Below are 24,085 nucleotides of genomic sequence, written 5' to 3' on the forward strand. Positions count from 1 at the left end.
AGTTATTGGCGTAAATGTTTTTTTTTTTTTTTTTGTATTTTCATTTCCAAAATGTGCCACGTGCCGCACTTTGGACCCCCGCCCACTTGGTCGATAAGGTTCTGCTGCTTTCATTTTGTGTCGGCCCAGGTCTGGCTCGCCTGTCTGGCTTCTCTTAAAGGGGAAGTGTCGCCGACTGCTGGTGTCGAAGGGTAGAACATCATCCTCCAGCAATGGTTCCTAAACTTCTGGGCACGGATAGACCCGTGGCACCGACACCGACTGGCAGCGGCGCGGGCTGACGGCTCTCTTGTCAGACTGACATTGTGGGCTGAAAGAGCGAGGTCAGTAACTGAGGTGGTTCCGCCATGTTTGTTTTTTCCGCGGGAGCTAGCCGGCTAGCATGCTAATATCACTGTTGTGCGGAAAGGGGAAACAGCGTGTCGTCTTAAGAGGTCCCGCTAGGCCCTGTTATGTGTACAGAAACGTTATGTTGTTACTTGTAGATGGCAATGATGTTAACAATTACATTTTAGACACATACGGTGTTTTATTTGGTTAGCCCTCCTTGGTGGGTGCTGTAGCATATAACAATGTACAACACACAAAACACTTTTTGGCCAGGGTGGGCAGATATCGAAAGGCGATATCAAAGTGTTTTAATGTGTTAACGGAATAATATCGATACTGGCTGATTGAGACAATTTGTTTTTACGGCGGTGCTCATATTCGCTGATTTTTGGTCAAATAATGTTTCCACAGAAAACACACCTTAGTCACTATACGTCACTAATAATTGATGACGACATCACAATGCGCATAATGTGTCGAACATATACCACTAGCCACGTTTACACGAGGAGTTTTTCTTCTTTCCGAAAACAATGGTATCTATGGAAAGGATACCAATCTCTTGTCTACATGCGCCGCTATAATCAAACAGAAAAGTCAATGGGGCATGCGCAGTAAAGCGTAAACGCCAACATCACGTGATACCGGCATCCCCGAGTATTGCGAGTTTTTCGTTCATCCAGTCTTGAAATTTAGTTTGGATCAAAAACAAACTTTCCGCAGCAGTCCAGTGCTGGTTGCTCGCCTCCATTTTTAAAACTGAAGAACGCCTCCAGCTGCGTGTTACGTCATATATGAGTATGCGCTGAAAGAACGCACCCGGGATAAATTTAAACAGGAAAAGATCAAATTCAATATAACTAATATTTTATATCTTTAAAAAAAAATGAGCTGAATTTACTTATTTTCACCAAGTGTTGCGATTTCACAATTTATTTTTTGCGGTCCGTGAATGCATCGTATTTCGAATGAGAAATTAGCATTGATATCCAAAGTGCAGCCCGGGGGCCATTTACAGCTCATGGCTGGTTTTTCAAAAATATGAAGGGATAAAAATTCACAAAATGAGCCGTAAACGTGACTCCGATTTTATTGTCGTTTTTATTATTTTTTTGGACAAGACGTGTTCTTGACTTTCCTGGGCTCTAACTGTATTCCCCAGATGCAGGAGGAGGTGGGCAGCAGCTCCGTGCTCCAGGTGTGCTTCCCCAGCACTCAGGCTTCAGTGCTGGACAGCCTCAACCAGCAGCGGGAGGACGGTCAGCTCTGTGACCTGGCCATCCACGTCCAAGGTCACGTGTTCAAGGCTCACCGCTGCGTCCTGGCCGCCTCTTCGCCCTACTTCCATGACCAGGTGGGATTATTAAGATGTCAGAAAATACTAAAGAGGCAGCAGCTGCTTGAGGTTCAGATTGTTCTTCTGTCATCTCAAGGTCCTACTGAAGAACATGTCCACCGTCTCCATCCCGGCAGTGATGGACCCGCTAGCGTTTGAGAGCGTGCTCAGCTGCGCCTACACCGGTCAGCTCCGGATGCTGCGCGACGACATCGTCAACTACCTGACGGTGGGAAGCGTCCTTCAGATGTGGCACATCGTGGATAAATGCACCGAGCTGCTCAAGGAGGGTAGGGCTGCAGGGGGCGGGGCAAGTGGTGGCTCCCAAGCCTCTGGAGGCGGAGTCTCTGACAGCGTTGCGAGCGGCAGAGGTGACAGCCTCTGTCACGATCAAGCTGGACCGGCAGTGTCGCAGGAGACATCACACGTCTCCCAGCATCCGAGCCATCCGTCAGTGAGCGAGAGCCAATCCCCCAGCAGCACCAATTACTTCAGCCCCAGGGATGGCGGCGGCGGTGGTGGCGGCGCCGTTGTTGCGGCCGGAACGCCAGTGGAAGGAGGTGCGACAAGCAACACTCCCAGCTACTGCACTCCAAGTGGAGAGGAGGCCTTCATGATAGAAGATGATGAAGAAGATGAGGTCTACCACCAAAAGAAGAGAGGAGGAGGTGGCGGAAAGAGGAAGAAAATCAGCCCAGCTTCGGAGGAGGAAGTCAGTGACAGTTTTGGCGTTTCCTCCTATCAGGTGAGGATGTCAACAAAAAAGAAAAAGCAGAAAAGAAAGCAGTTTATCACAACAAACAAAAAAATGATACCCATGCATACAAATGATACCCTTTTTTAACCCTTTCATAACCACTCGTCCTGTACGATGTCCCTCAAAGGACGGCGAGGACTCGTCTGCGTCGCCGCTGCAGAAACGCCCCGCCTACATCCAGCCCAGCATCATGCCCCGCAAGCAGTGGGTTGTGGTCAAGACGGAGCAGGTGGAGGAGGACGATGATCTTATCGTGGTGTCGGGGGAGGAGGAGGAGGAAGATGAGGATGAGAGGGGAGTGGCGTCGGGCCGGGAGAGGGATGAAGGAGGGGACTTTGGCATCTCACACGTTCGGACTCTGTGTGCCGAGTCGGGAGGCCGAGCCGAGAGCGAAATGGACGCACAGGTGAGCACATCAAGTTTGGAGACACCTTCCCATCCTATTTGATGACAAAGTGTCCTCAAACTTTTGACTGGTAGTGTGTCATTACAGTAGCATTACTGACACAGAGTAACCAGTGTATTTCTGTTTTAGTACATTTAGCCAATTTATGCTAGTCTGTTGACTAATAATAGGCCGTTTCCAACCACCAAACAACATGATTTATTCATTTTTGCATGATTGTGATAGCGTGAAGCCACATGGCGACGCTACATGCCTTGGAAAGCATCCTATGAGGTGTGTATGTGCGTGTGTGTGCAGATGGACTACTGCCAGTCTTCAGAGGACTTCCTGAAGTTTGAAGGCAGTTTATTGGACCCTACTTTAGCTCAGCACCTTCACGACAACAACTCTGCAGCTCAGAACCAGAACACAAACCGGGCCGTTTCCGCGCTACTAGGCCAGGTCCCGGTTGCGGCCACAGCCCGTGCACAGCTCTTCCCTCTGGACATGCAAGGGAACCAGGTCCTGGTGTACGGACAGACGTCTGGACTCTCGGTGGATGCCGCTCCACCTCCTCTGGGCGTGGCGGGTGGAATGATGGTCGGCAGCTCCTACAAAGGCCCCGGTGTGGAGCACGGCCCCGCCCACCCGTCAGTACAGGGCAGCTTGGCGAGCGAGGGCGCAGACGGCAGCGGCGGAGCGAGTTTGGGGAAGGTGTTCATGTGTCACTGCGGCAAGACGTTCACTCACAAGAGCATGAGGGACCGGCACATCAACATGCACCTCGACCTGCGACCTTTCCACTGCCCCGTGTGCCCCAAGAAGTTCAAGATGAAGCATCACCTGACCGAGCACATGAAGACGCACACCGGCGTCAAACCGTACGACTGCGCCGGCTGTGGCAGGAAGTTCATGTGGCGCGACAGCTTCATGAGGCATCGCTCGCACTGTGAACGCCGCAGCGGGACGAGCCAGGGGAGTGAAGGCGGGCCAAGAGGAGGTGGAGGTGGAGAGGATGTTTCGGATCTCATTCCCGCCAATCACCTCCTCCTCCCACCAGGCGAGGGGGGTCTGGGAGGAGGGGGCAGAGGGGGTGGGTCCTCTCCACGCCTGCATCAAGCTGCCGTCTCCGCCTCAGGAAGCGGTGTGGCCGCGGTGTCTCCGGGGCAGGGGTCAGGGATGTTTGGCAGTCTGGCTTTGAACCACAACGTGTGCGGCGACCGCGTGTGTGAAGTTGGCACCAATGACAGCGTCACTTAACCCAGACTTGACTGAACCCAGACTTGGCGTCTCATGTGATCACCCTCATGAAAACGGACCTTTATGCAGCATGTTGGACCGCTGGGAAGCTAGGAAACCATTGTACACAATAATAAAAAACATGGCTGACCAACGTGATGCGTACACAACCATCAACAATATGGCCCAGCAGGCTCAACAATTAACAGAATATTTTACAGAATAGCCACTTGTTGCTAGGTAGACTTCATAGGGCTCAATGATACCTGCCCCACTTGTCCCATACAAGCCACAACATTAACACTGTAGGGAATATGAGACAGTGTAGTTGTACCAATTACAGTCGTCCCTCATTTATCGCGTTAATTGGTTCCAGACCCAAGTGTGATAAGTGAATTTCTTGGCCACTGCAATGACATCAGCTTCCCTTTGGGCTCCTCTTGCTCCCGCTGGTGGACAGAGGCAGCATTGCAGTGCCCCGGCAGCAATATCCATAGAAATGGTGTTTTACATTTTAAACTGGTATTGGTGCTTGCCTTGTATATTCCTTAACTTTTGTTGCCATGTGATGATTTTAGCATTCTTTGAAAGATTGTCGTGAGTTTACTTATAGCTTGAGGGTATTCTCCTGCCAGACAAAGAGCTACCGTTTCCTCACAGTGTTTAAACAACTAGTAGTAATTCTGAAGGAAAGGAGATATAACGTGATTATAGCATAGCCACAAAACTACATATACTGTAACTTGTCTTTCAGTATTTTCTTACATAGTATTTTAGTATATGTAGTATTTTTTACATAATGATTTATTAATTTAAAAAATGCGACATAGTGAGGGACGACTAATTGTTTTTTCAATTGTTTTCATTACCAGTGCCATCTGCTGGATTTGTTTGACTGATCGCTTGTCAACTTCCCAGTGTTCTAGATCGCAGCATAAGCAAAGACACAGAAACAGCGGTGTCATGCTCTGATCCGGTAGTGATGTCTTTTGGCTTTCCAGACCTCATTTTTTGTTTGGAGTTGTTTTGACCAAGCGTCCCTGTTGATTTGCCCTAATCAAATGTCATGACATTACTACCACATCACTACTATCAGGAGAACCAGAGTATAGAGCGGCCCAGGAAGGTGCACTGTATTCAGGCACACGTTCAGAGCAGCCGGTGTGTCGGCACAGAGGTCTCTGGCAAGCCTTTTGCACTTTTCAAAGGCTGCGGCATTGGCGCTCGATGTTGGGTTTCTTTCTCCCTCGTTATGAAACATTTGGTACGGCTAGCACGTGAAATGTCTCTGAAACAGTGAATGTTTGTTTACAGGTGAGCTCAGGGGACGTGACCGTCCAAAAAGGATTGTTTGCTTTGCTCACCTGCGCAGTATGATAATCTCACCTCATTGGAGTATTTTTTTTAATGATAGTTATTGGATTTATCAGTATGACATCATAATTCCCTCATATCGGTCCGATAATTATTGTGCACCCCTAATTAGGGTCTGAGTACCTAGCAATAGTGGTGTGAAAAATGTAATATTTCAGGAGTCCCAAACACAAACTTGTGAGCAGCGCCTCACTTTAAGGTTCAAAATAATTAATAATAAAAAAAATAATAACAAAAATAATACATAATAAAGTCACCAGTTTTGTAAATCGTCACATAAACTGGTGGAGACAATCATGACAAGATGCGCAAAAAATTCTCAAGAATGATTTTGAGGTGAAAACCAGGGGTTGTATTTTGATGGACTAGTTCTTATTAGGGCTTCACGGCGTCCGAGTGGTTAGCGCTCAGGCCACACAGCTAGGAGACCCGAGTTCAATTCCACCCTCGGCCATCTTTGTGTGGAGTTTGCATGTTCTCCCCGTGCATGCGTGGGTTTTCTCCGCGTACTCCGGCTTCCTCCCGCATTCCAAAAACATGCTAGGTTAATTGGCCACTCCAAATTGTCCATAGGTATGAATGTGAGTGTGAATGGTTGTTTGTCTATATGTGCCCTGTGATTGGCTGGCCACCAGTCCAGGGTGGACCCCACCTCTTGCCTGAAGGCAGCTGGGATAGGCTTCTGCACCCCCGTGACCCTCGTGAGGAAGCGTTAGAATATGAATGAATTAATGAATAGTTTTTATTATTATTATAGATTAGCGTTATGCTACGGGGTTGGGTTTGTTGAGATGCTGCTAGCATAGAATGTATTTCAAATGGTTGTTTGGGCTCCTCGTCCTTGTTGACAGAAACACACACATTCCATCGGCACTTCCTGAATCCATGTCCAACTTGCATATCACACACTGGTGGGGTTTGTTTCTTCTCCTTGTTTTGGACATTTTTTTTTCAATTTCCATTTCCAATTTCCTCCGACAATACTGAGTGATTGTGGGACAAGAATAATGCGTCATTTTGTTCTCTGCAGGAGAGGAAGAAATGTGAACTTTTGACCTCTAATAAATGTCACAGATGCGTCCGAACAAGACTTCTAACGACTACGTCACGGTAGCTGTTTTGTTCGTTTTTTAATTTGTCGCTTAACTGCATTTCTGACACAGTGTACTGTCGCTGCGTCACTAATTTAATTGTTCACCTAAAAAAAAGTCATGAATCAATAAATTATTATCCGCACAAGTCATTGTCTTGTTTTGGACTGTGATGTCACGTACATGTTCTGTTTGGTTCGAATGAAAAAGGTCTAGCTCATTTAAATCTTAAAAATGTTCAACTGCTATAGCATGGGACTGGAAAAATTATTTTAATCTCATAAAACGGGGTGTCCAAAGAGCGGCCCCTTTTATCGTCCGTCAAAATACAAATTAAACAGGAACCTAAATAAAGGAAGCTAATGTGACACTTTAAACGTCTTTGCATATATAACATCCATATATGACTGAAAACAGAAAACCGAAAAACATTGACATTATCACGCTATTATCGCTACACAATCGACATTTGGATCGTTCTCCAAAATGGCAGGTAAAAAACCGTGAACTGAAGAAGCTAGCTCATTTCCCAAACCTTTTTTTTGCCAGTTAAGGTAAGTGTAAATACATTTAACGATTATAATACGTTAACATGGTGTCAAATATGAATAATTCAACTGTTCCTACGATGTTTTAATTTGTATGAAACAAGCTCGGAAAGTATCGCTAGCAGTAGCCTTAAAACGGCTATGGAAAGCTTGACGTGATTTCTTTGTCACGTCACGAGTATGCTAATAAGCCACTCAATAAACGACACCATTTCAATTATATTGAATAAATATTAGTTCTGAGATGCAATTCAAAGTACATTCCTGGACTAAGTCCAAAAAACTTCCAGTAAGGAATACATTTATCATGAATAATGTAACATATCACATATTTCACACATTGAATTAATATTTTGGGAAATAAATGTAATAAATGGCTTCTAACACAATCATAAAAGATGTAATACGTAATCATAACAAGAAAAGATTATGAAATGTGTGTGAGTAATGCGTCCCCAAACAGTCGCCACGAGCAGCCGAACGTAGCCGAAGATTTCCGAGCGCCTCCGAGCCCCGTGGGCGCACAAAAGCAGCACCGAGGGAAACCTCGCTCCAGATGGCCGCTTGGCTGTGTTGTTGTCGGCGTCGGTTCCTCCGCGGTGGTTGAAAAAGGGAGAAAAGGCGACCAGCTGACCAGACCTCACTTTGCCGCGTCCTCATCTGATCAAGGTAGGCAACGAGCACCACCATTGCACCGCTATTTATCTAGCATCTTCATTGCTGGCGGGATTGGGTCCAAAACGGTGATGCTAGTCTTTGGACTCTTGGCATGTCTACTGGGCTTTATTTAGTCATTTAGAGCCCGTGACCACGGAGGAAGATTGATAGACTTACTGATCCAGTAAAGTGCTGATTGTATTCCAAAATCCCAAATGGGAGGAAGAGGTAGGGAGACAAACATTGAAAGTGTTCGTGTTTTAAGTTGGAGTGTGATGTGGCGCATGGCACTGACTGCGCTCTCGTCATCCTCCATCCTTTTTGCTCTACCATCTGGGACCCCACTGGCAGCAGGCATATCGGTGGTCCCGACACACCCTGAAGGTCTGCACCAGTGGCTTCATGGAGGGGGAGGGAGAGGGGAGGTAAGTGTGTGGGACAAGAGACCCCCCCACACACACACATGCACCTTGCATCGTGCAAACCCGTTTTCACTGGCGTCGTCGTGTTTGGAGTAAAGATCACTCCACACTAAGATGGATGATGATACAGAAAGCTGTGGGCAAAAAGTGAAAGTGGGGAATGATGGAGGCACCACATCTCCTCCTCATGCTCCTCCTCCTCCTCCTCTCTGAGTGGGAGGGACAAAAGCGCAGGAGGCTGACAGAAGGGAATCTGCATTGTTGTGTGTCAGCAAAGACTCTGCAATTGGAGCTAATTAGCGAGACGGGATTTTACGAGAATACGTAAATCCAAATATTATAAGACCAAGCCCATATTCTAACAAGAACACGATTTTAGGAGAATAACAGTATTATTAAGAGAATAAACTCATAACATTCATTCATTCATTTTCTACTGTTTATCCTCACAAGGGTCGCGAGGGGGTGCTGGAGCCTATCCCAGCTGTCTTTGGGCGAGAGGCGGGGTTGCCAGCCAATCACAGGGCTCATATAGACAAACAACCATTCCCACTCACAGGGAGAGTGGCACGGGGAGAGCATGCAAACTCCACACAGAGATGGCCGAGGGTGGAATTGAACCCTGGTCTCCTAGCTGTGACGTCTAACTCATAACATTCATTAATTCATTCATTCATTTTCTACCGCTTATCCTCACGAGGGTCGCGGGGGTGCTGGAGCCTATCCCAGCTGTCTTTGGGCGAGAGGCGGGGTACACCCTGGACTGGTGGCCAGCCAATCACAGGGCACATATAGACAAACAACCATTCACACTCACATTCATACCTATGGACAATTTGGAGTGGCCAAATAACCTAACATGTTTTTGGAATGTGGGAGGAAACCGGAGTACCCGGAGAAAACCCACGCATGCACAGGGAGAACATGCAAACTCCACACAGAGATGGCCGAGGGTGGAATTGAACCCTTCTCTCCTCGCTGTGAGGTCTAACTCATAACATAACATTTCATTTTAGTCACCGAGAGTTTAAATAATAAAGAAAAAAATTGTTATTTTTAAGTAGTTGTAATATTCAGAGAAAATCCATTTGTAATTTTAAGAAAATCAGAGTTGACACTAATATGATGCTTTTTCACTTTCATATATATCACCAAGCTGAGATGGACTTTTGTCTTCCAGAGTGATGAAGATGATGAGGGGGTTGGCTTGTATGTTGCTCGGCAACCTGCTCTGCACGGGTAAGCGCAAACCAGGGAGACGTTGTCTTCTGTGTTAGCTAAGCAGGATGGACTGGTCAGTAGAGAATCAGTGAAAGCTGAAGACTTCCCCTTGATTGCTTTCGTCGCCTTTTTTTATGCTGACTCAGCTCGGCTATTGTTAGCTTGATAGATGGTAAATTTAACTCCTCTGTTCTTTCCCTTGCAGTCGCATCAGCGTCGCTGAAAGGTAAACTTCAATGGCAGACGTTGTCCGCGTGAGCTTTTTGAAGACTAACCGGTCTTTTATTTTGGTGGTCTCCGTCAATCCAGTCAGAGAAGAACACAGGACAGCCTTTTTCGGCGAAGACATTCACATCGACATCCCGCCCGGCGACGTCGGCGAGGTGGTGTTCAAGCCCAAGACCAACAAGTCCGCCGAGGTGGTTCTTCTTCGCGCCGGCAAAACGGTGGACGCCCGCGGTCGTCTCAATTCCTTCGGCCACCTGGTACTGGAGGACGTGCAGAAGGAGGACGAGGGCGTGTACGTCGTCAGCAAAAACGCCAACATGCTCAAACGCCTCGTCCTCATCGTCAGAGGTAAATTAAACACACACACACATGTGCTGTCATTCCAAGTTCACGTGACCTTTTTCTGTCTCGTTTAGACTGCGCCGTGGAGGAGGTGGTGAAGTACGGAGACACCTACTACATCCACTTGAACAAGGAGGAAGGTCCAATCAGCCTCGAGTTCAGGTACGGCTATTTTCCGAGAAAAAGAGGGCAATTGGAATCTGGAAAATCAGGAAAAAGTAGCAAATCTTACAAGATGAACGTCGCAATCTTACAAGAAAAAAAGACGTACATCAAGCAAGCAAAAAAAAAGCAATTATATGAGAAAGAAGATGGTTTGTTACCAAAAAAGGTTACACAATTGAAAACCATAATATTAATTCATTCATTTTCTACTGCTTATCCTCACGAGGGTTGCGGGTTGTGCTGGAGCCTATCCCAGCTGTCTTTGGGCGGGGTACACCCTGGACTGGTGGCCAGCCAATCACAGGGCACATATAGACAAACAACCATTCACACTCACATTCATACCTATGGACAATTTGGAGTGGCCAATTAACCTAGCATGTTTTTGGAATGTGGGAGGAAACCGGAGTACCCGGAGAAAACCCACGCATGCACGGGGAGAACATGCAAACTCCACACAGAGATGGCCGAGGGTGGGATTAAACTCGGGTCTCCTAGCTGTGAGGCCTGCGCGCTAACCGCTCGTCCTCCGTGCAGCCAGCCATAATATTATAAAAATAAAATCGCAATAGTCGAAATTTTATGTGGAGAAATTCACAATTGAAAAAAATGTACAGGAAAAAATTCCTTAGAAAAGCTTTAATATGAGGACAAGTCCAATTTATGATACCAGGTCACAATTTGAAGAATGTACTTGAAAAAAAACATTTTACCCCCCAAAAATTTAATTCTAATTTCCAAAGATGAAATTGGCAATTTCACGAGATAAAGTCGATTTGCAGGAAAAAGTCATGTTACAAGAATAAAATCAAATAAAATTGTAAATATGTGAGAATAGTTTTGTTTGTGTTTCCTTGCTATGTTTTCCATTTTGTTCCCTTACTGTACCCAAAATGAAGTGTACCTTGCCCTAATCATGGCGTAGCGTTCCCCCCATCAGCACCATACTGACCTAATGTACAACATGAAGTACTTACAATCACCAAGGCAAAAGGGTGGATGTCAGGTTGAGATGTTCAGATGTTCCAGAGGTTTCATAGTGTTGACCCTCTGCCTCTATGGCCGTGCTCAGACCCAGTCCCGTGCTGCACGGCAATCAGTCGGACCTGCTGCACCTGCACGCCACGCAGCCGCCGGCCGTGCTCCTGTACCGCCAACCGCTGGTGCTGGCCGACACCTACGCCGGACGTCTGAGCGCGTCTGAAAAAAGTGTGGCGCTGCACTCAGTGGAGAAGACTGACGAGGGAAGTTACACCGTGCGCGACCATGAGGGCAAAGTCCGGCGGAGGAACTGCCTCCACGTGCGAGGTGAGGAGCGGTTCCTCTGACAGGATGCTGTTATTCTCGGTGTAAAGGTTTCTCCTCGGACCACAGAGCACCAGGACTTCCTGCAGCTTTCCAGCGGAGCCGACGTGGCCATGAAACTCTACCTGCACCACTCCCACGTCAGCGTGGTCTACAGGCCCAAGTCAGGCCACCAGGACCGGCTCATCCTGGAGCACGGCACTCTGATGACATCTCAGGACCCCCAGCTGGGGGGGCGCTTGAACGCGGAGGGCTCGGAGCTGGTCTTGAAGAACGTCCGCATGTCCGACGAGGGCGTTTTCAAAGTCACGGACTCGGCAGGTTTCCCTGTGGCTTACATCTACATAAGTGTGGTCGGTAAGGACTCGCACCATCGCCATCAAAACGATTGATTCATGATTGAGACCTTTTACACCTCGCTGTATTTCCCGCCAAAATGTACATCCACTTCCTCTAAAACTGTCTCCCTTCCAATGTGTCTCAGCCTCCAAGCTCCCGCCGCTGACGGTGGCCATCTTGGCCCTGCTGAGTCTCATCGCCTTCATGCTGCTGGTCTGCCTGCTGTCCTGTTTCTACAAAGTCCACAAGAGGAACGAGAAGAACAAGAAGCTGATGCTGCTCGCTCAGCAGGCCGGCAAGGGGGAGGGCGAGGCCTTCAGACATGTAAGAGCACCACCTCGTCATTTTAGGAGGAAAAAGTTAATTCATCGAAAAAAGAGCCTTAATGTAAGGGGGAAAATCTTAATTACGCTTTTGTGAGAAAATACTGCAAATGAGTCCAAATATTTTGAAAAAAAATCATTTTAAAAGAAATTTTACAAGATAAGTCGTAGTCCAGGGGTGGGCAAACTTTTTGACTTGCAGGCCGCATTGATTTAACAAAATTGACGGGGGGCCAGACTCTATATTTTACGCGTAACAGTCCACCTGGAATTATTGTATCTGTAAAAGTGTCATGCAATCTGCTATATGTGCACTTTGAGATCATATATTTGATGTAAATTGCGCTATAAATTTAATGTATTTATTTTTATTTTTATTTTTATTTTTATTTTTATTTTTATTTTTATTTTTATTTTTATTTTTATTTTTATTTTTATTTTTATTTTTATTTTTATTTTTATTTTTATTTTTATTTTTATTTTTATTTTTATTTTTATTTTTATTTTTATTTTTATTTTTATTTTTATTTTTATTTTTATTTTTATTTTTATTTTTATTTTTATTTTTATTTTTATTTTTATTTTTATTTTTATTTTTATTTTTATTTTTATTTTTATTTTTATTTTTATTTTTATTTTTATAATATGTGCTTGTGTCCCTTTTTTGAGGAGCACTTTGTAAACAACAGACCACATCAAATAACCAAATTGAGAAACAGAAATACTTTGGGAAGAATGGGCGGGCCATATTCAAACACTTGGCGGGCCGGATGTGGCCCCCGGGCTGTAGTTTGCCCACCACTGTCGTAGTCGATAGTCGTAATAGCGCAGGAATAAAGTCAACATTTTACGAGAAAAAAATTGCAAGTTAAAAAACCAAAAACATCTTTAAAAAAAAGCCTTAATATGTTAAGTTTTAAATTTACCTTACGAGGAAAAAACATATACGCTGCAAAAAAAGATGTGAAAAAAATACCTTATATAAATACCTAGTATTATGATAAAAAATACGAGGTGAAAGTGGTAATATTACAGCAATAAAGTAAATTTTGCAATCATCCCACAGAAAGAAGTCTTGTTAAGTCTCCAGGTTGTATGCTGGTGTCAGGTGTTGAATAGCATTAGCATTAGCATTAGCATTCATCACTGAGTGTGTGTTGTAGTTTTCCAGCTAAATAACGTTTGTCGCCTGTGCCTCTGACTTTTAAGGAGCCTCAAACGGAGCGTCTTCTCGGTGAGACCATTGTGTTGTGGCTTCTTTGTTTTGCTGCTCACTTTTGTGACAAATAAGCTCCCCGATCAACTTCCTGTTGTCGTCGTGGTTGGATGGCCGCTTCACCGGCGTTGTTTTTTGTTTGTTTCGGGGTGGTGTCCCCTGCCCTCCCCCCAGAAGGCTCAATGCATGATGTCGGAGCAGTATTCTGAGCAGAAACTGCCGTCGATGATAACGAAGGGGCAGAAGTTGATCGACGGACTCATTTGACAAAAAGTGTTTTGATGACCTTGAGCTGGTGCGGTGTTGTGTCCCCGGGATGAAACGTCCCTGGGATCCTGACAAGATGCTGCAGGTTTCTCTGGAAAGACTTACAGGAATGACTGGAAGAGATCCATTTCAATCAATCAGCGTGCAAATGGAATTGTGTGTTTTTGTGTGTTTCTATGTCGTGTGTGTTTGTCGTCCATGTTGTTGTGTTGTAGTAAATGTAACGTAAACACATGACGACTGACAAAAGGGAGTACAGCTCTTGCTTTTTAGCAAGCATTTTTACGACAGCATAGAGTATCTTAGAAAGTAATATGCTTTAGAGTAGTCAGTGTACAGCAGGGGTGTGCAAATATTTTGACTCGTGGGCCGCATTGAGTTAGCAAAATTGTCCGGGGGGCCAGAACATATATATAAAATACACACATTATTTTATGCTTATCATTTTCCTTCAGGGCTGCATGGCGGTCGAGTGGTTAGTGCGCTGACCTCACAGTTAGGAGACCCGAGTTCAATCCCACTGGTCATTCCAAAAACATGCTAGGTTAATTGGCGACTCCAAATTGTCCACAGGTATGAATGTGAGTGGGAATGGTTGTTTGTCTATATGTGCCCTGTGATTGGCTGGCCACCAGTCCAGGGTGTACCCCGCCTCTCGCCCCAAGACAGCTGGGATAGGCTCCAGCACCCCGCGACCCTCGTGAGCATAAGCGGTAGAAAATGAATGAAATGAATGAATGAATAATAGATGTATCTGTTCTGAACTGGTTAGCGCGCCGACCTCACAGCTAGGAGACCAGGGTTCAATTCCCAAAACCCTTGTGACCCTCGTGAGGATAAGCGGTAGAAAATGAATGAATTAATGAATTTTCCTTGAGGGCTGCACAGCGGTCGAGTGGTTAGTGTGCAGACCTCACAGCTAGGAGACCCGAGTTCAATCCCACCCTCGGCCATCTCTGTGTGGAGTTTGCATGTTCTTCCCGTGCATGTGTGGGTTTTCCCCGAGGACTCCGGTTTCCTCCCACATTCCAAAAACATGCTAGGTTAATTGGCCACTCCAAATTGTCCATAGGTATGAATGTGAGTGTGAATGGTTGTTTGTCTATATGTGCCCTGTGATTGGCTGGCCACCAGTCCAGGGTGTACCCCGCCTCTTGCCCGAAGACAGCTGGGATAGGCTCCAGCACCCCCATGACCCTCGTGAGGATAAGCGGTGTACAGCTTATATAGCAGTAACACAATGAGTGGAAGGATAATGCCGCAGGCAGCACTCGTGACCATGCCGGACTTTGTTGCCAGGTTTTTACAGCGTATGTATTTCCAATCTTGGTACATCTTTCCTGCTGCGGTAGCTGTACGCAGACTACTTTAAATATAGACACATGCCCAAATGCAAGGGTCGTACTCACTTTTTGTCACGTCAAGCGTTTCAGGCTTTGTTAGGCCCCTCCTACTTCCTGTGTTACCTTCTCTCAACCTCTCATGCCCCCCCCCCCCCCCACCCCCAAATCATGCTCCTGTGTTGCTATTGTTGTGTGTTTTAACATGTGTGTGTGTGTGTGTGCATGCAGGTGGTTGAAGAGGCGTACACCAGGTTCGCGGAGGAGTCTCTCATGCAGTCGGCGTGCGACCAACCGTCCGAGGTGACAGAGGTCACCATCAAGGTTAGTGTGCAAAGCAACAATGGCGCCGTTCATGTGGCGGTGCACACGTAGAGGCGGAATCTATAAATATTGGATGCATCTTTATGAAGTGTCTTCATAAATGAATTATGTAGGGGGGGTTTCTCCACTGACCTCATTTTCTACATCCAACCCCCATCTAGGCCAGCACCTCCCTCCATCTCCGCATCTCCTCCAACCTTAGTGCAGCTTGAAGTTTTCATTTTCGGAAAATTGAGTTCCGGAAAAAGTTATATTATTATAGGAATGAGAGGAAAATATTATCAGAGGAAAATTTACAACAAGAAAATGAAAAAATGGGGACTTTTTTATGGCTGCTATAATTTCAAAATACTAAGACAAACAATCTGTATTCTAATGAGGAAAAAAGGTGTGAATTGTCCAAAAACAATGTATAATATTATGAGGGAAATAATGTCATTTTAGTGGCACAGTGTTGAAATATTAAAGAAAAAAACATTACTTGTAATATTGTATACAAAAGTTGTAATATTATGAGAAACAAAACAAATTTGGGGAAAATTAGGTTGGGGAAACAGATTATTATGGGAATAATGTAAAAATATTATGGGAAGAAATATACAAGAAGAAAGTTGCTGGTCGCTGGTAGAAAAAGTTTAGACACCTAAAATCCTGGTCTTCATCCTGCAGGGCCTGGAGGTGTCCAAACCGGGCTGCTACCAGGCTCTCAACTCAGACGCCACCCTCCTGGAGATGAGCGACTCCGGAGTGGAGTTCACCTCCTCGGGCCTCCCTTTGGACAGCGACACGGATGCCGTGACCTGCGCCTCCCACAAGCCCCTCCTCGATGCTCACTCCCCAGGCGCAGCGGCCACCCAGGAGGCCACCCTAGTCCTCGACGGCGACTTGAGTGCCAGTCCGGCCTCCAACGCTCACTCATTCGCCGCTGCGTCACCTGTGACGCCTTCGGGGGGCGGAGCCGGAACCGCTGAGACGTCGGCTTTGGTTGAGGGTGGAGAAGCTGAACGGAAGGACGAAGCGGCTGAGAGCACCTGAGAGGTTGTCAGCATGGACACACACGTCCACCCCCGGAAGAACAATCATGGATCCGGCCGTCAAGAACTTTAAGCACAACAACAGAAGAAGAAACACGTGTGACCACACTGGAAATGCATGCCTTTAACATAATCACAGGTTGTTTACATCAGGACTGGACTGCATGTGAGCCAGAAACACGCCATTAGATGAAAAGTTTTCATAAAGGACGCAGCCAGGCTGGTCCAAACAAGGACAGAGAAGATTGTTGCTGGCGGCGATGAGGAGGACAATGCCACATCTAGTCATCAGGTCGTACTATCAAAATCCTGCAGGTGAATGACACCAAAGACTAAATGAATAATCCACATCATTAATCCGCTAATTGCAGCACTTGGAAACCATCAGGAAACCCCATCCAGCCCAGGCTGCAACACACACGAGAAAAGCACATGCCAAGAAGTAGCAGCTAATGTACATAAGCACAACTATACTTAGTGATTTTTTTATGGCATGTTTCTTATTCAGATACACACAAAAAAATGCACTACTTCAGCTTGGCCAATATAAGCAATATTCCTGATAATAGCAGTGACTGATTCATCAAAACAATCCCCCTAAAACTGTACTTTCCCTCACTGTTATAAAGGCCTTATCAGACACCTGAAACACCAGTGCGGTTTTTGGAAATTTGAAAGGGGTATGCGAGAGACCTCCGTGGCATCACACCGGCTGCTTGGCACATGTGCCCGAATACAGTACACCTCGCTGGGCCACAGCAGGTGGCTCCCTTTGCTCTATATACGGTATAGTTAGTCAAATCCTAATTTGTTCCAGTCCTACTGGAGGACACTCTGACAAAAGAGTAGTATACTTAGCATTTTTATGACACTCTAATATGTAGGCCGGAAGTGTGTTGTTGTGTGTGGGTTGGGTCCTTTGACCGTTGCTAAGAGAGACAGACTGCAATTGGTTATTAGTAAAGCATATGGTGCATCTGTATTTTTTATTATGGTATTTTACATGTCCTTCATGGGACTGACTTAGGTGTTCATGTCTGGGAAAGGAGCTCATTCATAAACCGAGGACAGGACTTATGTAGCTTCCAATGCTAAGCTAAGTGCTAATTATGGAAAATTGTAGTATGTTTTGCTTGTTGTTAATAAGTTTTAAATGCACCATAGTGTAGGTAGGTATTAGCAACGCTAGTAATTAGGGTAGATTAGTGTTATTAAAACCGCCTTCCTTTTTACGCCAATGTTGCATGGATGCCATGCCTCTTTGTGCACCGCTAGAGTAGAGTTTCCTTAAAATACTAGCACGCGCTTGTTGGCGAGGCAAGAAAATGTTAAGGCTTCATGAAACCCGGCAAGGTTTCGGTTCCACGAAATGTGAAGGAAGGAAAGAATGAAGAAAGGACCCTGCTATGATGAAGCGTATTGCACTCAAACAGCACATTTCACACCACATGAAATGAGCTTTTACGGTGAAAAAGAACACTTTGTATGCATGCCATGACAAATGACCTTGATAAAGGTTTGATAATACAGTATATACTCTCTGCCTTGAATGCTTTGCTTGTACAGTACAAACCAAACGCCAGCTGGGAGAATGAATCTCGATACTAAGTACCACCTTTTTGTAATGCTTCTCTTTTTCTGTATTGAAGGTGATGTGTATGAATGGTTCACTCCAATAAAAATGCATTTTCATCAGCGCACAGCGGGCGTGTTCTTTCTGTTGTCACCCTGCACCTTGCACCCTGGATTTCTCACTGTCAAACTTTAACCCAATTTATAGACGTGGTTATGACTCTAACAATAATGACGTTCAAATAACGTCAAAAAGGGGGAAATCGGACACCTCTTATACATTTGCTGATTAAAAAATATACATTTTTGCCAAAAAAACACACTCTGAGAGCCAATGGTAGTTTTATAATTGTAATAATTGGGTTATTTTGTTCTTAATATTTCTGGCATTATTTATATGTTGTATGTTTTTCACCAATAAGTTTGTGTAACAGAGTTAAAAATGTACCTCACTTACAATTTGCAAATGAGTGTATTTTACCATTCAGGAATTGTTTGGAAATTTGTTAATTCATCTAAATGAGTTATTCATTTTTGCAGGGTGATAACTCTTTATTAACTCTTTCCTCTTTCTTTGATTTAAAAAATAAAAAATTATAAAAATAAATATAATTAAAAAAATTGCTTAAAATCCTGTATCAAATTGTGATTATGATAACAAAAATGAAATCACAATTGAATGACTTCGGAGAATTGTCGATATCAGCAATACTGTCTCTGCATGTACATTCTACATGCTAAAATTCTGGATGGCCCAACTCGAGGGGGCGTGTCCCCACTAAAGGCGCCTTGGCAGCCAGCAAATCGGGGAGGAGCCGGAAGTGGCGTCAATGAAATGGCAAGGAAGCTGCTGTCCGGACGCGCCAAATTTCAAAGCACTTCCTCCCCGGAGGAAAGAAAGCGAGCAAGGGAGGAAAGAAAACGAGCAACCGCGTCTGAACCCCGACGAGGGCATTCGAATAGAGCAATAAAATAAAATAAAAAAAGATACATTTCTCCGAAGCTCGGCTGACGGTCGCCTCGGAGGAGAGAAACCGCTCAAAGCTGACTTGTAACTGTAAGTGTCATTTTTTTTTACTCTTTTGTGTCCCGCGAGGAAGCGACGTCTGCTAGCTTGTTGTTGCCGTGCTGGATCATGGAGTTAGCTCGGCAATGGCTTACATTATTTCAGTCCATCCGGTCAGAACACTCGGAAAAGTCAAAACAATCCAAATGAACGAGGTGATTTAGCGCTAGTTCAACAAGTGTGACCTACTTGTTGTGTTTCCGGAAGATTTAGTGTCCGTGATGGCAGCTTGTTGGTGCTTGGCCTGCTTGGCCTCCACTCAAAAATATGACAGCTTGACTCGTCAGCTATGATATTAACATTTTTTTACCACCGCATTGTCACCCTTTAAGCACACCACCTGCTGTTATAGCAATATGATGATGATAATAATAACATTTCAGCTGCTTAACATTTTATCTTGCTCTCCTCTAACAAGGAGCTGAACGGTAACATTGTCAAGTTGTTGTGAGATCCACGAATGGATCGATAAACAGTATCGAGGATGCTAATTGGAGGACAGCTTCAGCTGTCATCAGCAACAGTGAGTGTAAACGCAATTTATACAAAAAGATACTCAAACGCTAAACAGTTGCATTTAAAAGTTTAAACAAGGTCACATTAAATTCCATCATAGTTAATTGTAGGTTGTTAAAAAGTTACATTTCAAAGCTAGCAGTGAGTTGATACGCTCATACAAATGTCTATTTGTTTGTTTTTTTTTCCCCCATGTATGTTTATTGGGTTTTTTTTTATAACACAAATATACAAAATACAAACTCAGAACACAAAACATAATATACAAACATAACATCAATACAAATGTCTATTTGTGACATGTGTCACCCCCCTCCTCCAAACCCTCGTGCTATCTTGACTTTGTCCTCCGATTTCGCATCAACATTTGCTATAAAAGTGTTGGTATTATTAGATTAGATACACTTGCATTTTCACTATATGCGTTACATTAACGCCCAGTTTGGACTTTTAGGAAAAACAATCAGACTGCACATCCGGTATAACAAACAAAAAACAGACTGTGTACACATATTTATACTGTTATTCTGTATATTTTGTGTTTTTCATTCTTTTTTAATAGATGTGTCTGCACCTACTATACCAAAACAAATTCCTAGTATGTGTTTGATCATACATGGCAATAAACCTTTTCTGATTCTGATTAAATTTGCAGCACGTTTTGACGTCAGATTGCTCAATTTCACCAGATTGCATTCAAGGACTGCCAAACAAAGTACGAAATTTCAACGTTTGGTGAAAAAAAACTTCAGTGAGACTGCTGTAATTATCGGGCTGATATCAGGGAATTATCATATCCATAAATCCAATAACAATGAGCGCGAGATTAGCAAATCAAGCGATAATTTTTTTTTCATGCCGGTGACAAGTGATTACAAGCGCAAACCTACAAAAATGTGCTAAACAATATTATAATATTAATATAGAAATACGATTAAGACGTGTTATTGTGTTTGTTTACTGGATTTTTTATTTTCTTTCAGATGAGATACAGAGGGAACCCACATGATGAAATATTGAGAATTTTTGAAGCAAAGCATCTTTATTCATAAGCCCCCCCCAACCCAAGCCATCATTTATTCATGTCCTCAAGCTCTCAAATGCTAATGCTAACACCTGTTGGCCCACGCTGACCCCCAGCGTACCCGCCTAGCTTCACGGCCGATGCCTTCCAAATAATCAGAGCGACTCCCTGAATGCATCGCGGCCTGCTGTAGCGCACGGAGGGTGGGTGGGGCTCCAAGGTCAAGTTCTGAGGCGTCAGTCATGCTCTCGGGGGTGCAGCCTTGCTTCCAGCTGCTGCGCATCGGCTCCTCGGCGGAGGACTCGGCGCGGGACCTCTACACCTTCAGGCCGGCACTCGCCAGCTCGGTGTTCCGGCTGGGCCGAGCAGCTGAGCTCTGTGATGTCACGCTGGACTCGCCCATGGTGTCACGCATCCACGCTGAGCTGCACGCTGAGCGGGAGGCGGGCGGTGGCGAGGAGTCCGTGTCTCAGGAGGATGGGTGGAGTGTCCATATCAAGGACAGGAGCAGTCACGGTGAGACGTGCCGCTTCGTCTCTCTCTTCCTTCCTAACTTTTTTTCATTTCCTGTCGGGTGGTGAGCTACACACTGACATGTCATTCACTCTGGCTCCGCCCCTCCGCGCTACTCTTGACAGGCACCTGGGTCAACGAAGTCCGCCTCCAGCCCGACATCCAATGGGAGCTCTCAGATGGTGACGCGCTTACATTTGGGGGGCACTCGTCTCCCGGGAGCCCTGAGTTCTACTTCCTCTTCCAGAAGGTCAAAGTTCGTCCGCTGGACTTTGACGCCATCACCATCCCAAAGGTGAGTTCTGTGACAGACGGCGCCGTTCTGATGTCATGTCAGCTCTTCACGGCCTTTTTTTTTTTCAGGCAGGAGCCTTTTCCTCCGACCTACAGAACCGAATCAGAACCAATCCAGAGAGCAAGGCGGCGCAGGTCGTGGATCTGTCCAAGCTGTCCATCAACCGGGCCACCGTCATCCTCAACTCCATCGGCAGCCTCAGCAAGATGAAAGGCAGAGCGTGGACCTTCAAGAGGAGCCACAGCCATGAGGGGACAGCCTCTGATCCGGGCTCCTCCTCCTCGCCGCCGCATCTCGGTGCCGGCCTCTCCCCTGTGCTGCCACCCTCCACCCCGCCATTGCTCGCCTCCAAGGCCCTCCCGCCGGCCTCCCGGAGCCGCAGGAAGTCTGCTCACACGGTCCTGCTGGAGGACGACAGCTCGGACGAGCCCAGGAGCAGGACAGGTAAGACTTGTCCACCTCTGATGGCCTCCAAAGCAGAAGAAGAGAAGCTTCTTAGTCCGTCATGTGAGCTCGTTTGTCTTCTTCAGAGCTGATGGGGCTGGAGGAGGAAGTGCAGCGAGCGCGCGGCAGGAAGAAGCGGCGTCTCTACAAGTCCGAGTCGGATGATCTCGGCTCGCCGCCGCCGCCACTTCATCCTCTTCAGCCCAAAGGCCTCATCGATGTGCGGCGTCCGCAGGAGTCCAAGCCCTTCCCCGTGGGGATCAGAACCATCGGCAGCTTCCATGGCGCCATGAGCAACACCCGACTAGACCCGCACCTCCTCCCCAAGACCGCTGCCGTGCACCGGCAAGAACACGCGGCGCCACGGCACCTTCACGGAGGAGTGAAGGGCAACTCGGTTACCTTCCGTCAACAAAGGCCCACTCGGCCGGCCGCCAGGGGCCGCAGGAGAGCTCACAGCTCGCCGGTTTTCTCCCCCTTGGTGGTGGGAGGGGAGAACTACAGCCTGGCCTCGCCATCGGTGCGGATCCGCACCGCCACAAGGGGCAGGGCGGCGTTCAACAGGTTTCACCAGCAGCCCAGGTAAGAAGACGCTTCTGGGTGGCCCCCAAGCATGCATCCCCCACCTCACACCTGCCGCTTCTTTTCCATGCAGCAAGCGGCGAGGCCGACCCCGGAAGCACCCTCTTCCTCCACGGCCATCCCTGCCTTCGCCCTCCTCCTCGTCCTCTTCCTCCACCTCCTCGGCCTCGTCCTCCTCGGGCTCCTCGTCGTCGTCATCGTCCTCAGAGGACGAAGATGAGGCGGGGGCGTCCGGGGCGGTGGAGCCGTGTGCTGCGCCCCGCTGCCTGCTGCCCCAGCAGGACACGGTGCAGTGGATCCAGTGCGACGTGTGTGACGCCTGGTACCACATCGACTGTCTCCACGTGGACCGCAAGAAGCTCCTGAGGGACCCCAGCGCCGACTTCCACTGCGGCTGCTGCTGAGGACGCTTTCCTTCCCTCTCACGTAAGCTTTCATCTGCAAAAACAGATTACTTCCTGTTTTTTTCCTCGCTCTCGGAGGAATGGAACACGCCCACCGCAGGCCTGAACACCTTCCCTTCCACCTTATGGGTGCTAAAACTTCATGAGACATCAGTGGGCGTATTCTCACTTTGAAGGCCTTTTTTGGGGGTAGGGGGAAGATGCCAAGGCTGGGATAATCATATCTCATTGCGACTCGGTCACTTCATTAGGAACACCATTTAGTCTATCAAAAACTATCAGTTCCTCCTTCAGCTTAAGAAAGGTAAGCTAGTGCACCTAATGAAGTGTCTTTGCCGCCCCCACGAGGTCGTTGGTTGAGTTGCAGTTTTACGTCTCGAGCAATAAAACGAAATATAACAGAATGTATGAACTTGTTAATGAGTGCGTTGAAATATTATGCAGTTTCACTGCATTTTTTTAAACATTAATTTGTTCGTCTGGGAAAGTTTTTTTTTTTTCATCGATTAGAAGCTTTATTGTTTAATGTTCCATGTTCCCCAAAAGAGACTCACACTCGCTGTCGCTCATTAGCGCGCCCTACGGACAAAAGTGGTATTGCATGACAAAGCGTTACTCGCTTGTGCGTTCGATCAGGTTGAATTCTCACCAGTTAAACTCTTTCCTCTGTATGAAGTAAACATAAAATCACTTTTGGAAAATTGTTAATTAAAATAATAAAAGCCGATTAGATCCACAATGATGGCACCGAATCGTAGAATTGAACTTTCAATGTCGTTATAATGCTTGTGGTCCAGCAGGGGGCAGTGTTGGTTCGCAGATGAGCTGGAATTGATCACAGCGCCGTCCTGTGTATGTGTGTGTGTGTGTGTGTGGGTAGCATGTCTTCATTCAGCTCAATGATGTCTCACTCGTCTGCTGTATCAGTGGGCCGGTTGAAGGATCATTCTGCCATTTTGAAGCAAGTCTTTTCCCAAGGATCAATCGCTGTGCTTCCCAACATGTCCTCTCGTCACGAACGTTCCTGTGTTTGTCTTGTGCAGGTGTACCTATTAAAGTGGCTTAAGTGCTTTCCAAGTTCATCTTCTTCCAACCTTCTGTGGGGGTTGTGCATCCTCCTCCATCTTGGTTCTCTGTCAGGAAATGAGATTTGGGTTTATTCTCCGCCGTCCCCAGGTTGACCTTTTGCATGTCTTGCTCTCCTTCGCTCTCTCTCTCTCTCTCTCTCTCTCACACACACACACACATAGTCTCAGACTTTAATAATATCATTAATCATTTGGCCATAGAAATGGCGTCAAAAGCGAAGGGAGACCCCAATCCCCAAGCTATGACACGGGTCCCAGAAAGCTGGGAATGAATCGGCCTTTCATCTTGGGTGTAACACGACTGTCAGAAAAGTCAAATATATATTACAATAAAACAT

The 24,085-nt window shown here is 46.2% G+C and overlaps 3 protein-coding genes across 4 annotated transcripts; all 3 read left to right on the plus strand.

Moving 5' to 3' along the window:
• The first annotated feature begins 136 nt into the window (after positions 1-136).
• On the plus strand, positions 137-6,679 carry zbtb22b (zinc finger and BTB domain containing 22b). Its single transcript, XM_058047247.1, has 5 exons — positions 137-323; positions 1,493-1,684; positions 1,764-2,411; positions 2,551-2,829; positions 3,127-6,679. The coding sequence occupies exons 2-5, from the start codon at positions 1,493-1,495 to the stop codon at positions 4,066-4,068; spliced, it is 2,061 nt and encodes a 686-aa protein (XP_057903230.1). The 5' UTR covers positions 137-323; the 3' UTR covers positions 4,069-6,679.
• Positions 6,680-6,813: 134 nt separating this feature from the next.
• On the plus strand, positions 6,814-17,930 carry LOC131101862 (uncharacterized). 2 transcript variants are annotated; one of them, XM_058047249.1, is made up of 11 exons: positions 6,814-7,066; positions 7,524-7,729; positions 9,320-9,378; positions 9,566-9,586; positions 9,670-9,936; positions 10,005-10,092; positions 11,168-11,403; positions 11,470-11,757; positions 11,885-12,063; positions 15,117-15,209; positions 15,879-17,930. In XM_058047249.1, exons 3-11 carry the CDS (start codon positions 9,324-9,326, stop codon positions 16,242-16,244), a joined length of 1,593 nt encoding a protein of 530 aa, XP_057903232.1. In that variant the 5' UTR covers positions 6,814-7,066; positions 7,524-7,729; positions 9,320-9,323; the 3' UTR covers positions 16,245-17,930. The 2 variants fall into 2 exon arrangements, with proteins under 2 accessions (XP_057903232.1, XP_057903233.1); XM_058047250.1 differs by having other exon boundaries at positions 6,989-7,005.
• Positions 17,931-18,655: 725 nt separating this feature from the next.
• tcf19l (transcription factor 19 (SC1), like) lies at positions 18,656-23,723 on the plus strand. The gene is made up of 6 exons (XM_058047118.1): positions 18,656-18,872; positions 20,381-20,937; positions 21,060-21,229; positions 21,298-21,673; positions 21,760-22,255; positions 22,329-23,723. The coding sequence occupies exons 2-6, from the start codon at positions 20,664-20,666 to the stop codon at positions 22,657-22,659; spliced, it is 1,647 nt and encodes a 548-aa protein (XP_057903101.1). The 5' UTR covers positions 18,656-18,872; positions 20,381-20,663; the 3' UTR covers positions 22,660-23,723.
• The last annotated feature ends 362 nt before the right edge of the window (positions 23,724-24,085 follow it).

This window comes from Doryrhamphus excisus, chromosome 14 (genome assembly GCF_030265055.1).
Source record: "Doryrhamphus excisus isolate RoL2022-K1 chromosome 14, RoL_Dexc_1.0, whole genome shotgun sequence".
Taxonomy (NCBI): domain Eukaryota; kingdom Metazoa; phylum Chordata; class Actinopteri; order Syngnathiformes; family Syngnathidae; genus Doryrhamphus; species Doryrhamphus excisus.

What these genes read in the sequence shown, in the direction of transcription:
- zbtb22b (XM_058047247.1), top strand. Translation starts at nt 1,493, where the DNA reads ATGCAGGAGGAGGTGGGCAGCAGCTCCGTGCTCCAGGTGTGCTTCCCC. An exon ending in CGCCCTACTTCCATGACCAG is followed by an intron (nt 1,685 to 1,763) that starts GTGGGATTATTA and finishes TGTCATCTCAAG; the next exon opens with GTCCTACTGAAGAACATGTC. An exon ending in TTGGCGTTTCCTCCTATCAG is followed by an intron (nt 2,412 to 2,550) that starts GTGAGGATGTCA and finishes TGTCCCTCAAAG; the next exon opens with GACGGCGAGGACTCGTCTGC.
- LOC131101862 (XM_058047249.1), top strand. Translation starts at nt 9,324, where the DNA reads ATGAAGATGATGAGGGGGTTGGCTTGTATGTTGCTCGGCAACCTGCTC. An exon ending in CCTCGTCCTCATCGTCAGAG is followed by an intron (nt 9,937 to 10,004) that starts GTAAATTAAACA and finishes TGTCTCGTTTAG; the next exon opens with ACTGCGCCGTGGAGGAGGTG. An exon ending in GAACTGCCTCCACGTGCGAG is followed by an intron (nt 11,404 to 11,469) that starts GTGAGGAGCGGT and finishes CTCGGACCACAG; the next exon opens with AGCACCAGGACTTCCTGCAG.
- tcf19l (XM_058047118.1), top strand. Translation starts at nt 20,664, where the DNA reads ATGCTCTCGGGGGTGCAGCCTTGCTTCCAGCTGCTGCGCATCGGCTCC. An exon ending in CAAGGACAGGAGCAGTCACG is followed by an intron (nt 20,938 to 21,059) that starts GTGAGACGTGCC and finishes TACTCTTGACAG; the next exon opens with GCACCTGGGTCAACGAAGTC. An exon ending in CGAGCCCAGGAGCAGGACAG is followed by an intron (nt 21,674 to 21,759) that starts GTAAGACTTGTC and finishes TGTCTTCTTCAG; the next exon opens with AGCTGATGGGGCTGGAGGAG.